The sequence below is a fragment of the Diabrotica undecimpunctata genome, chromosome 4, assembly GCF_040954645.1.
Source record: "Diabrotica undecimpunctata isolate CICGRU chromosome 4, icDiaUnde3, whole genome shotgun sequence".
NCBI lineage: Eukaryota > Metazoa > Arthropoda > Insecta > Coleoptera > Chrysomelidae > Diabrotica > Diabrotica undecimpunctata.
In genome coordinates, this window is record NC_092806.1 from 32,314,780 (window position 1) to 32,328,661 (window position 13,882).

A 13,882-nucleotide genomic window follows, 5' to 3' on the forward strand; every position below is an offset into this window, starting at 1 on the left:
CAAGTATGCCTGATATTAATTGTTTCAGTTCTTATTGCATATTTACTACTTATTGAACAGATATTGTTTGTTTTATTTGTGATACTCTACTACGAAAGCAATTATATATCTCACAATAACTTTCAAATCTACGTGATATTAATTGTTTTATCTAATAATAAAACGCTGAAAACTTGTTTTTAACACGTCCACATAATTTATTATCACTACAGCTGTTTCGGTAGAGTGCCTTTCTCGAGTGTTCTATTTTTGGTATGCGTTTACACTTTATAGTCTTCAACTGAATAAGTTGAGGAAGGGAGGACTGTTTGTCTCAAGTTGGTCATTCAGAATTATGTAGGACCGTTTCAAAACTTCGTAAACCTTGAAAATACGCATGCCAGAAAAAAATTAATCCTAAAAACATTAACTACTATTTGAATTCAATTCAATTTAAAGTATTAAAAACGACTGTTCGCAGAAAAGGAATAAATACTCCACTATTTTAATACCGCAAAAACTAGTTCGACTTTGTTTTGCTATGACAGGCAATTGCTCTACATTGCTGACAGACAATTAAATGTTTTCAGTGATTTCGAATTTTATAGTTTCGTTCGTAGATTGATGCCAACAGATGTTGGTTCATGAAATGTAAGACTAATAACTTCTAAATTTGATTAAAAAATTGTTAAATGAGTTTCACTTTGTATCAAAAGATGTAAACAAAAATATATTGTAGAATTCTTTAAATTAAATCTGTAACGGAATTCTAATAATTTTATTTTGAAAATATTTGAATAACTAAAACTTCTATACGGAGTGTACATGCGTTTCTCCCATCTCGCTTTCTAATACTACGGTCGCTGTTCTTGGTTTGCGCATCTCAGAGACAAGTCGAACTTGCTACGTAGTAAATTTAGCTGTTACTAATTGTACTTATGTTTTTAGATACTGAACAAGGCGTAACTCCTGATAAGGTGAAAGACATAGCCATCAATGCAAGCGAAAAGTTTTACGAACAAGATGATTTGGGACCAGTGCAAAGTATTAAGAATTCTTTGAATTTTATCTTGACGCAAATTACACAATTAGCGCAATATCTACAAGATAATGAATACGAGATAACTACTGCTAGTAAAAATGAAGAAAAGGTAAGTAACCACCTCGATAATGGGTTAAAAAAGAAAAAAGTCAAAAACTATAACACATCGTTATCTTCTTTTAGTAAGGGAGGGAGAAGCTCTGAACAGAAAGTGTAATAATTTTCATTTGAACCACCGTTTGATTTATATCCTGAAGATTTAGGATATAAAGATTAGTTTTTCGTAAATTATCTTATAAGTCTAAAATAGTCTTTTTTATATATCAAACAAATCGTTTGCTTTAGAAGCTGTTCCTTAAATGAATTTTCACTTTTTTTCGCTCTTATGGCTATTACAGACAGGCATAACATTATTTAGTAAATACATTCGTCATACATGTGTGTCATCAAGTAGTGGTAGGTCGAAGATAACCTCAAAAACAGAAAAGCAACACCCTCGAGATCCGGTATCCATATTCCCCGCTATGGAGTGGCACTATGGGTACGTAGGCACCATCTATCTTGGAGGATACTAAATATAAATAACTGTGTGTTTTCTTCAACTCTTTAAAGTTATTCTCCCTCCAAAATCTTCAATAAATTTCTTACTAAACCTTACGAAGTTTTACAAAAGTATGTCTCCATTAATTGAGTCTATTAAATAACTCGACTCTGTATCGTTACACGTGTACTGTTACTCTTTATAATTTTATTGGTATTTTATCTTGTTTGCCAGCTTTGTGGAATTGCTCTACTTCTCTTATCTTTCAATATTTCTTCAATATTATTTGTTGGATTTTCAAATATTTCTTGTATATAATAATATTTTTATTAGATTTCGTGTCTTCTTACGCGGGTCTTCTTTGTAAATTATTATTCTTTAACTCCTCTAAATTGCCTTTAAATCGGTATTGACTCGCAAAACGGCGTATTCTCTATAGTAGTGCTACCGTCAGAATTTTCTCGTTTTTATTATATACCATTTCCTGTTCTTTAAAGATCTATAACAAATTCGGCCTTCTGTACTTTTTAATATTCTCCTTGCTTTCTTGTTAACTACCTGAAGGATAAAATAATACTTAAATATCATTTCTGCTTTGTTGCAGACTGTTCCACCCATTAGAGTAAGAGCAGATGCCGTCAAGAAAGAACTAGAACAAACAAAAACACTAACGAGCAAGTTGGAGAACAAAGAATCTGACATTAAAGAATTAAAGAAATTAGTTAAAGAAAAGCAGGAGCAACTTTCGGAAATGACAATCCGAAAAGAACTCGCCGAAAAGAAATTAGGAAACGTCAATAAAGACTATGAATTGACTATTGAAAAGTTGCAGAGGAAGTTAGAAGAGGCACACAACAACTACAAAAAGAAAGAAAAGGAATTTGAAGAAACACTGGATCATTTACAAACTGATATAGATTCGCTGGAGAGTGAGAAGGGCGAGATGAAAGAAAAATTGAAGGTAATGTCCAAGAAAGCTGCAATGGAATTTTCGAAGGGAATTCCCGGTAAGAGATTTTTTGATTTAATTTTAATTGCATTATCTACCTTAATTATTTAATTTAATTACCACCTAACAAATAATTTTAATGTTTCACTGTTGTTTTTAGTTTTATTTTGCTTATTTGTATATGTATTAGGTACTCAACTACCATCTCTCCAATCAGTTGGTCCCACGCTTCCCGCTGTTGTTAAAGATTCTCCATTGCTTATGCAAGAAATCGATAGCCTTCGAAAAGTATTCCATCAAGAGCGTAACCAAAGAATCAAACTGGAGAACCAAAAGCTTAAGGACATGCTAGATAGCATGCAACCTCTACCAACTTTCAAAAGCACACCAGACTCCGTTTTGGAAGGATTGTTTAAGCAAGGAGCAGCTCTACAACAGGTTTGTACTTTTCCGTATTCTTTGAATGTGACGAGTCTGCCGTTTTTTTTCAACACGCTTGAATAATATAAATAATTCCATAATTTTCGCCGGTATCGATCTGTTGTAACTAACAGTTGTGGATTGGGAACTCACTGGACACGAAATGTTTCTATTAAAAGATATTCTCGTGTCTATATAAGACTACTCGACTTTATATAGTAACAATGCATTTACTCAACACGCGAAAGGATACATAGAAGAGATCTTATTAGACGAGGTGCGGAGGGGCTGCTCAATAGCCTTACTACCTTACACTACTACTGATTGTCGTTCCATTAAAAATTGCGTTTAATTAAAGAATGATATATCGCTACTCTTGCTGCTGTTATCTTCGGTATATATCTTTATATTATGATAACGTCATCAAACTTCACCAAGTTGCTTCTTACTTTTCATCAAATTCTAGAATCGTCGATCTGCATTTTATGTGATGGTCTCTCTTCTTCTCTACTTTCAAAAACCTACGAACAAATTTATGAAGATGAACTTAATGGTCTCTCCTTTTTTATTGTGTTTGCCTTGTTGCAAATGTGTATCATGGACTCGTTCACCCTAATTCTGAAATTAAGGAATTTTATCTGCTTACCTTTTAGCACACTACACTTTTCTATCCTACTATCTTGATTTTAAAGTGATATATGGTTGAATACTCGAATAAATGAACTTTAATCAAATAAAAGGTAGATATCGAGCATAGTTTTTTATTAAATCTTGCCCAAGTATTTTCGCTCTTAGGAGAGGAACGTAAAAACTAAGTTTTTTTTGACCAGTTTTTTACCAGTTCCTCTCCTACTAAGTGATGTAGTGCCAATAAGCCCCCATTTTAAAATTTAATGTCTGTTTTGTCCTTTTAATTGTGTTCTCTTTGTCCCTAAGTGTCTTTAATTGTTTTAGTTTTATTAATTTTAACATATCTGACATCACAATTTTCTGCCTAAACAGAAATCAAATTCAACTTTATCAAAGAAATTTGATAATTACAAGTTGAAGAAATTGCACACCCACAGAATTGTACATCTAATTTCATTCATTATCATAGAACTATCCTTTTAATAAAAAAATTTTCAATAAATTAACACACATTTCTAAAAAATATATCTTTTGAATAAATATAAATAACTTTTAATAATTTAAATAATATAAAACATCACTTTCATTAAACAATCACATTATACCTTATTCCTATTTCATTTGTTAACATCTCTCCCCTCAAGAACCTTCCCTGCTAATTATCAAACAGTTACAATAAAAAAACCGAAGATCACCCATCATCAGCAATACAGGATAGTTTGAACTATGTTTTCCGAATCATTAACTAATAATTCTTGTACCGGCACCATTTAATTTACTTTGTACCGTTTGACCTGAAGATGTTTTGCAAAGTGTAGAAAGCGAAACCGGTCGTTTTGGTAGTAAAATTAAATTGATTGTGAGTAAGTCTTATTTTATTTATATACGAAAATGGTAAGTTATATGGGTAAATTGTTGATGCATAGTGGAATATAAATATTCCCAGCATCGCTCTTAATGGCTTGATTAAGCGTGAGTATACAATTTACTTTAATTGCTATCGACACATTTAACTTCATCTTATTTTATTTCTTTTTACTTATTTGAAATGGCCTCACACAGGCAACACATTCATGATTTAAAAGACAAACAGTTTAAAAAATTTTAAATTTGAAGAAGCTTCATAGTGGGTCAGCAGGAGAGAGAATCTTGATTTTATAAATATTCGATAATAATTAATCATTTGGTCTAAAAAATATCGATTCCTCTCATGGGCGCCGGCAGCTAGGTTCAAGAATGTTACAATTGCATCCCCCTGTCCGGGAAGAAAGGACGTAGCTATACATGTATAGTTCTATATTTTATATTGGTTAATAGTATGTGTAGATGCAAATGAACCCCCCTGAAAACAATCCTGGTTGCGCCCAGGACTCCTCTCATTCTATGACTACAACCTTTGAGACGCTTGACTCGATGTATTTAGTTTTTTTTTTATCATTTGTTTTTACAGTGGTCATCGCTTATTAAATTAATGCGTGGTAAAATCATCCTCATTTTTATAGAATATAATTTCTTTCATCTGACTGATATTCAAACTAGGAGATGACTTATAGGCAAATATAAAACATCGAAAGTATTTTTTCAAATACAATTTAATAAATAATCGAGTGTTACTTAAAGGGAGCCACTATTCTGTTTTCTAATTTACACGTTTTATGATTTTAAGAATTCCATAATTTATTTTACTATTATGATGAGTATAGTATAGTTAGTATAGGTATTGTCAATAACTGCTGGTATAACTGTTAAAATATGCTCTGTGTCCTTTTAGGAAATTTTGATGAACCTGGCAAAGCCTACTTTCCCGTCTATATACAAATTAAAGCCCGGTAACGGCCCTGCTGCTTGGAAGCGCCATTTTGCCGAAGAACAAAATCAGTTGCTAGCTTTCAACAAGGCAAAAGAAGAATTCCAGGCCAAAGTGGCTGCTGAAATAGTTAGGAGGAAGGTTGGTGGAAAGGTAGAAGCTGATTTGACCACTTTCCCGACAAAAGAAATGACAAAAGTAAGTAAGGAATTAATCGGGGTGTTAAAATAGAATTTTTGTAAAAATGTAATTTTAGATGTATTAGTGTGTGGTTAGAATAATTGCAAATTTTTATTGGAATCAAACAGCAGCTTATTTAGTAGACGGTATGAAATCACAGGCTCTTAATATTAAAAGAGGAGCATCTTGTCGCCCGTGCTTTTTAACAGTTACTCAAACAGAATTTTCACAAATGAACTTTTTTAAAAACATTTCTTGGCAATGTCGTGGAGAACTGTAGAAGCAGGTCTAGATCTGAACATACGGAAAACCAAAATACTCGTAATAAGTAAACAACAGAATATAAATCCATCTGTATATGTAAATAGTACAAAATTTTAGCAAGTTGATCAAATGTTTACCCTGGATATAAGTTAAATTGTAACGCAAAGAGTCATGGTTAAATTAGATCCAAAATTGAGCAAGCCAAAGCAGCTTTCAGAAGGATTTCCAAGGTATTATGTAGTTGTAGACACCTAAAATTGTCATTGCACGTACGTCTACTTCGCTGCTTTGTGTTCTCGAACTTACTTTATGATGCCGAGACTTGGACTGTGAATAACAGTGATCTTAAACCCTGTGAAGCTTTCCAAATGTGGTACTATAGAAGAATTTTAAAAGTTTCTTGCATGGAGAAGATTCTAAACTCCACAATACTCGAACGTCTTAGCAAGACCACTGAGATTATATAAAGCATCAATAATCAACGCGGGAGTACCTCGGACATGTAATGAGAGGCTCCAAATTTAGGTTGCTACACATTATGCAACCGAAAATAGGATGCAAACGCGATCCACGACGAAGAAAAACTTCGCGGTTGAAGAACAATAGGAAATTAGAAGTAACCAGTTTTGATTTAGAAATGGATTGAAAACTAGGAAGACATTGCCCAGTCTTCAAGTTCTGGTCAACAAGGTCCAGATAAAAAGGATTCCCTACAATTTCTTTTTTGAATTTTTTCCGCGCGGTCGATATTTTCCGAGTTAAGGGGGAGAAAAGCCACAATTAAAGGTTAAAGTAAGTTTATTGACGTATCAATTTCCACTTCGGAAATCATTCTCAAAATACAAACAGTAGTAAATTAAACAAATTTTGTTTTTTTGTTACTTGGTGATTAATTTTATCTGACTCATTTATATTGACATTTCAGACAGACATTCATTTTAAAGTAGACGACTTTAAAAAGATATTGCCAATATTGTTGAGTTGCGTTCCTATTAGGTTTTTTCCTGGTTTTCCCTCATAATTTACTATGGAATTACTAACAGGAGAATTTTACTGTCATCATGGCATGTGATTGTCTTTTTAAAGACGAATTACATGCTATTATTTTTTCTGTCGGATATTCTCAATTTAAAGTTGATTTCATGTACAATGCGACAAGCGAGAGCTGGCGGGTGAGCTGCGCGAAAATAGAAAAGGACTTATTCTAAGAGAGATAGGAGAGGTACTTAATCGCGAGTGTCACAAATGCGTAGTTGCCCTATCAAAAATTTAGTTGGGATCTGAAAATTACGTTAATAGATATGTTCTGTGGATGTGTGGATGCGTTGTGTGATAAACTTATTTACCACGAAAACAAAATAAAAATAATAATATTGAATAAAACGTAGAAAAAACTGTTAATAATATTTATTTTCGTAAAACGTAAATAATTCTCAAAGGGAAGGTATTTTTGTATGTATCGCGGACAGATACAAATTATGTCTTAATGATTACTAAACTAAACACAACACAGAACACGCGTTTTTTGTTTGTTTTTATAAGCCAGACGATAAACTCAAGTATTATCGACCTTTTATCTTGTGATATCATTGCGTACAATATCATATTTTGTTTCCCATTTATGAAAAATGCAACGTATCGAAATATTAAAGTGTCCAGCATATCTATAGTAAATAAACATATAGGAGAAATACATTTCAATTTTTATGTCATTTCTATTTCACATGTGTTTCACATTATTTACTGATAATCTAATGCACTGTAATTTTTTATTTATTTATTGATTGTAACTTAACTTAAATTAAATTATTTAAAGCTCAATTTATTTTGAAAATGAGTATTATAATTACCAGTTAAATGAGCTACACGTTCTTGTATCTTTTTTAAATTAACTAAAGTCGCGTGCAGATATGCGAGCCAAACGGTATACGTATCGTACGCGTACAGATCCTTGAAAATATATCTACATCGTACTGATCGCATACTTATCTCGATCCGTGGAAAGCGATAAAACCAACAACGAACACACATGTGAGAAATGATTCATTTTATTTATAATTTGGGTACTGATTTATCGTGTTTCTGTTTCTAACAAAAATAAAAATATGTACAATAATCAGTTTACTGTTTTCTCACATCTCTCTAGGAAGGAACACGTCATTCACACAATGTCGATTTGATGAGACAATAAAAATGTTCGCTGCGTCTAATAGTAGCGCCGTCCAAACTGAAAGACGAGCTTCTTTTGAAGTTGTGGAATAAACCGCAACAATTTGGTTCGCGACGAGTCACGATGAAACAGTACTCATACAGTACGCAAGCGGTTTTTTCTTTCGTACACATTAACGAATATAGCGTTCGCATACCGTATGCATACCGTTTGGCTCGTATATGTGTATCGATCTTTAGACTTTATCTGCATTAGCTTCTTCGGTTGGAAACTTAAAAACATTGAAAATTATTTCTCGTGCTTGAGATACCAAAGGTTTGCCTTTTAATACACTTGCCATTTTAATAAATATAAATAATAGTTTATAATATAGCCACTCCAAATAAAAATGTAAATACTTGACAACACTGTCAGAAATCTAGCACTAATCCCACGATGTGAACTCCTAGCCGACAGCAATAGAAATGAGCAATCCCTTTCACTTTTCAATTTGTTCTACGCGCAACCCGCCAGCTCTCGCTTGTCGGATAATAATCGAATGAACTATCTTACAAGTAAAGTCGTCCCAGAAACGTAAGTCAACAATATTGGCAATATCATTTTAAAGTCTTCTAGTTTAAAATGTATAATGTATGTCTGAATTATCAATATAAAGGAGTCAGATAAAATTAAATTATTAGAAGAATTTTTCACCAAGTAACAAAAAAAAACAAAATTTGTTTAATTTACTAATGTTTGTATTTTGAGAACGATTTCCAAAGTGGAAATTGAAACGTCAATAAACGTACTTTAACCTTTAATTGTGGCTTATTCCCATTTAAATAGTAATTACTTTAAAATTCCACAAGAAAATAGCTTCAGAACAATATTAAGGGAGAAAATAGTGACAAAGCATAATTATTTAATTATCTCGTTTATTTTTAACTTGTAACGTGTAATGACATTAATGTACTTAAACAAAAATGGGGAGAATTATATTTTATACAATTTTGATCTCTTTCATTTTTTTTTGGTAAAATGATGTTGATGGTGGTGATAATCGAGATGCGTCAGTACTTATTCTACGTGACAATTCGGCTAGCCTCTTGTTCGCATAACTTTTCTGACACTTACGTTTTTCATCATCACGAATAATGCTTGATCATAAAATGGTTTGAACACCACGTTTTTTTTTCACTGTAACATTATTTTCGGTTGTAGCTTGTTTACACACAAAACACTTCCATTTTGATTGCAGTGCGTCTTCTCCGAAGACCGTCGATCGACAAACTGAGCCTTTGTTCACGAGAAAGCTTCGTTCTTATTTAAGGCTGATGACGTCCGCGCCTAGGGTTGGTACATCACTTGTGTCTCGTTAGACTTGTCATAGGCTTAAATGTTGATTGGGCACAAAAAATCAAAGAAATCAAAATTCTATAAAATATAATTCTCTCTGTTTTTGTTTATGTACATTGTATGTCGTAAAATTGATAATAAACGAGATAATTCAATACTTATACTTTATACTATGCATTTGTAACAATTTTAGTCCTTACAATTATTTTTGCCGAAAAGTTGAAAATGGCGGCAAAAACGGCTCCTTTAAATTCAAGATGGCGGCAAACGCGGCGGCGGAATTCGATCGCGATTTTAAATTTAAACTGCTATTGGCTCCTCCTCAAGGTTAGAATAATAAAATTTGTGGTAACTCGCCATGCAAGGTTAGCCCTTTTTTGTCTAATTTGACTGGATTGTTTGATCTTTATCTGAATCAAAATAATTCTATATTTATCGTTAGACAATTTTTAAATAGTTGGTTATACTCGTACTGTGATGATGTAGAAGAGTCATTGGTGACGTGCAGTACTTAAAAAGTAATCATGTATAATTTTAATTCGATTTACACTAGTTGATTGTATCATAATAATTTTTTTGTTTTAGGCGCTTAATGAGAGCAAACCTGTTAACGTAGGTTTCGTTAAAATCTCCAAAGAACTTCTTCCGCCAAGCGAAAACCCAAAAATAGTAAATCTGGATCTTGATTTTGATAGTATGCAAAAAATTCTTCGTACGCTTGTAGCTAAATAATTTTTTACTGAATTATATAATGTATTTAATTTATTTGTAAGCAATATTACTAAATTATCAAAATGATGGCTTTAATAAACCTATACACTATATCATTGTATTTTGTCGTCGGGTTTTATCCATACAACTTGGAAATACTTTCTGCTATAAAAGTATTTCTGTAATACAAGTTTATACAACCTAAAAGGAACGCTAATACGTCCACAGGGCAATAAGACAAAATCTAGGACTTCTGGAACCTACAGTATTGTGCGAATTAATGTGAACAAACAGAATTAATTTGTAAATATGATTTATTTAGGCCAAAGGTAAATTTAGTTACACTTGCATGAGATTTTTTGATTAATTAGTATTTAATATGTCCCCCTTTTACTTTTATGACTTCCTGGAGTCTTCTAGGCATGGAATCCACAAGTTTTTTGCAATTGTTTGTGATTGCTTCATCTTTAAACCACACCTTAATCACTGCTTCCACCATTTTTGTTTTTGTCATACAGTCAAATTTTTGCAGTTTAGCCTTATATATTGCCCACAAATTTTCTATAGCTAAGCGTTGCCCTAGCATGACTTTGTACTTTTCACTGTTCATCATACCTTCAATAGGAATAAGAGTGCCAGTTCCTGATTATTAAAAACAGCTCCAGAACATTTTTTTGGTGGGATGTTTAACTGTTTAGTTAATATGGCTAGCTGAAAGTGACTCATTGGCTGCCTTTCGTACGAATTTTGGTCGCTGGCCCTGCACTAGCAAGTGGGTCGCATCAGAAAATAACACTTTTCTCCAATCTTCTGCACTCCAATGAGCGTATTTTTTTGCCCAATTTAGTCTTTTTTCATCATAGGCGCTGTCAGAGGTTGTTTCTTCTGTGGTCTCACGGCTCTCCTCCCTCCTTCTAAGAGACTTCTGCGTACCGGAGTCGTGAATTTTTATTCCAGCCTTTTCTAAATCTTGATGTAGGTCATAACTTGTTTTTCTGGGATGAAGTTTGCTATCGCTCAAAAGAAAGGCTTCATCTCGATGAGTAGTCTTCCGTTTTCTTCCACATTTTCCTTTCCGATGCACTTCAACTGACCATGTTTCCTTTTCTTGTTTAATTATTTTATTTACTGCACCCAAACTTACACAACGCTCCTTTGCAATGTCCCTCTGAGTCATTGGTGTATGCTCACTAAGTGTTATGATCCTTTCTCTTTTCCTAGGAGTGATATCCATATTAAAAAGTTAAACCTGATTGCACAGTTAAATCAATGAAAATAACACCAACTTGCACATAACCTGAGATACAACAAAATATAATAATCATATAAAAGTACGTGTTTTGAACAATATACTAATAAGGTTTTGAGGTTAGGTTGTTTTTTTTTGGTAAAACAGTTGACAGAATAGGCACAGTAGGTGTGCCAACTTATGAAATCTGAATTTCGATCTCTGTTCACATTAATTCGCACAATACTGTAATATAGTCAACTATATACAAAATTAATTGTCAGGAGAATTTAAAACTAGTTAAGAAAGCGATTGGGAGGTGGTGGTCATTTTGTTAGGATTTTGGTATTGAAAACAAGAATTGGCGCCCCTCTAGTATCGTATGTACAAGATTTTGATTTCTATCTTATCTATTTCTTATTTTATTAACCTAACCCGTCAAACCAACGCACAATCGTTTTATTTCCCTAAAGCTATGGTTTGTTAGAACAGTGAGCGACGCATAACTCACAGTCAGTCGAACGCTGCGCACGTTCGTCAAAATCAAAGGGAAGGTTCTCTATGATAACGGTTTGTTAAGTTCTGCTTAGTTGCGCGTACTGTAGACCGATAGCAGTGTACGTCGACGGTGTGCGCTGGAATCAATTGCGATTTGATTTGGACGCAAACGTTCAGCTGAGCTCACAGCATACACATCTATACCGAAATTATAATTGTATTTTTATATAGTTAATATTATTGTAATAATAGTGATGTCTTATGTCTGATGTCTAATTATAAGTTGGCGATTTATAATTAGGAGTAGATTTGAAATGAGTGTAATTTAAAAAGAAAAAGGATAAATCACCTTTGATTAGCGATACGATAAAAACAGCAACTTGGAGTGACGGGGTATTATCTTTTAAATGACTTTAAAGTCATTTAAAGGAATTAAAGGAATTCCTTTAGTTAAGGAATTAAAAGAAATGACAGCAGACGTTACATCAATAATCTAAAATTAAAAAGTCTTAAAAATTTCAGAAAATCGGAGACATATAGTAATATATATTGAAGTGAAGAGAGAGCCAGTAAAGGAACATCTTTGTTTATATACAAAAGATGGAAAACTTCTATAAAGAAATAATAATATATTAACGGTTTCGTGTTTGATTTCTACGTTATAGAGTTGGTTTCCTTACAATTGGAAGTCTTTGGTCGTCTCGTATTGGCTAGCATCTTTGCCATCTTTTCTTTTCTTTCGATGTTCTTCTTCTCTAACCTGTATTCCCCTACTGGTTTGACCGATGTATCATTTGTCGCAGTCCTTACAAGGGATCTTGTGAGGCTTATTGAGGATTTCCAATTCAATTTTTATTTTTTAGGATGGTAATGTGGTTGAATTGTTTCTTCTAGATGTTCAAAAAGAACTGATCAGTGCCAAAACTGAAGATATACAGGATTCTTAATCAAAGTTGCGTAGTGCTCTCTACTTTAGATGTCAGAAAATAGATACCATGTCTCTAAACTATGTAGAGCATAATATGCCACCCTCTATAAAAGTTTACATCCATCGCCGTTCAAATATTTAAGGATGTTATATTACGTTACGAGTTAAGGCTTACTCGACTTCATCTTTTAAAGAGACATAAATATCATTCCAGCGAGCATACCAGTAATCAGACCACTAATCAAAAACGAAGTTCAACAAGAAATTAAATATTTCAACATTAAAAAATTTCCTGGGCTGGACAAAATAACATCGAAGATGATAAAGGAACTACGGGATAAAGGAATCATACTATTTACTCTCATCTTCAATGCCATTCTACGGTCAAATGAGGTTTCATCATATGAGAGACTCATAGTTTCATCTACTACCTATCGCATCCAAAATACTTGAAAGATTACTGTTACAAAAAATTAACTCGGACCACAATACGGAGGAATGGATACCCAACCACCAATTTGGCTTTCGAAATGAACACTCAACGATACAGCAGGTTCACAAAGTAGTACACTCCATAAATTCTGCAATAGAAAGCAAACTACTGCACAGCTGCCTTTCTAGACATTATCCAAGCCTTTGACAAGGTTTGGCTCACAAGCCTGATTTTCAAAATTACGAAATATCTTCCCATCACCTACCTGAAACTCTTAAAATCCTATGTAAGTGGGAGAGAATTCCAAACAAGAGTGTATGAACGTAATTCAAATAATTTTCCTATAAAATCTGGTGTCCCACAGGGCAGCGTTCTTGGACCAATATTATATGTGCTATACACACCAGATCTACCCTCCAATAATGAAACCATCACTGGTACGTTTGCAGATGATGCCGTCATCCTTACAATCGACGAAAATCCAACTATAGCATGTAACATTCTACAGGTACAACTGAATGAAATCGAGATGTGGTCAAACATGTGGAGAATTAAAATGAATGAAACAAAATCAGTCCAAGTGACTTACTTTGAGAAGACACCAGTGTCCCCAGTTTCACTTAAAAATATCAAACTTCCTCAATCCTCTAACACCAAATACCTCGGAATACATCTTGACTCAAAACTCAATTGGAAAGAACATATTGTAATGTTTTTATTTAATTCTAATTTATTGTTCTTATTTTAATTTATTAAAACACACGGTA

At 33.2% G+C, this 13,882-nt stretch overlaps 1 protein-coding gene across 3 annotated transcripts in view; it reads left to right on the forward strand.

Moving 5' to 3' along the window:
• DCTN1-p150 (dynactin subunit 1) overlaps positions 1-10,149 on the forward strand; it is a 53,476-nt gene extending 43,327 nt beyond the window's left edge. For all 3 annotated transcript variants that reach the window (XM_072529296.1, XM_072529297.1, XM_072529298.1), the window contains 5 exons: positions 928-1,130; positions 2,167-2,569; positions 2,702-2,949; positions 5,333-5,566; positions 9,903-10,149. In XM_072529296.1, the coding sequence (XP_072385397.1) occupies positions 928-1,130; positions 2,167-2,569; positions 2,702-2,949; positions 5,333-5,566; positions 9,903-10,049 (1,235 nt within the window). In that variant the 3' untranslated portion in view covers positions 10,050-10,149. The remainder of the gene's footprint in view (positions 1-927; positions 1,131-2,166; positions 2,570-2,701; positions 2,950-5,332; positions 5,567-9,902) is intronic.
• The last annotated feature ends 3,733 nt before the right edge of the window (positions 10,150-13,882 follow it).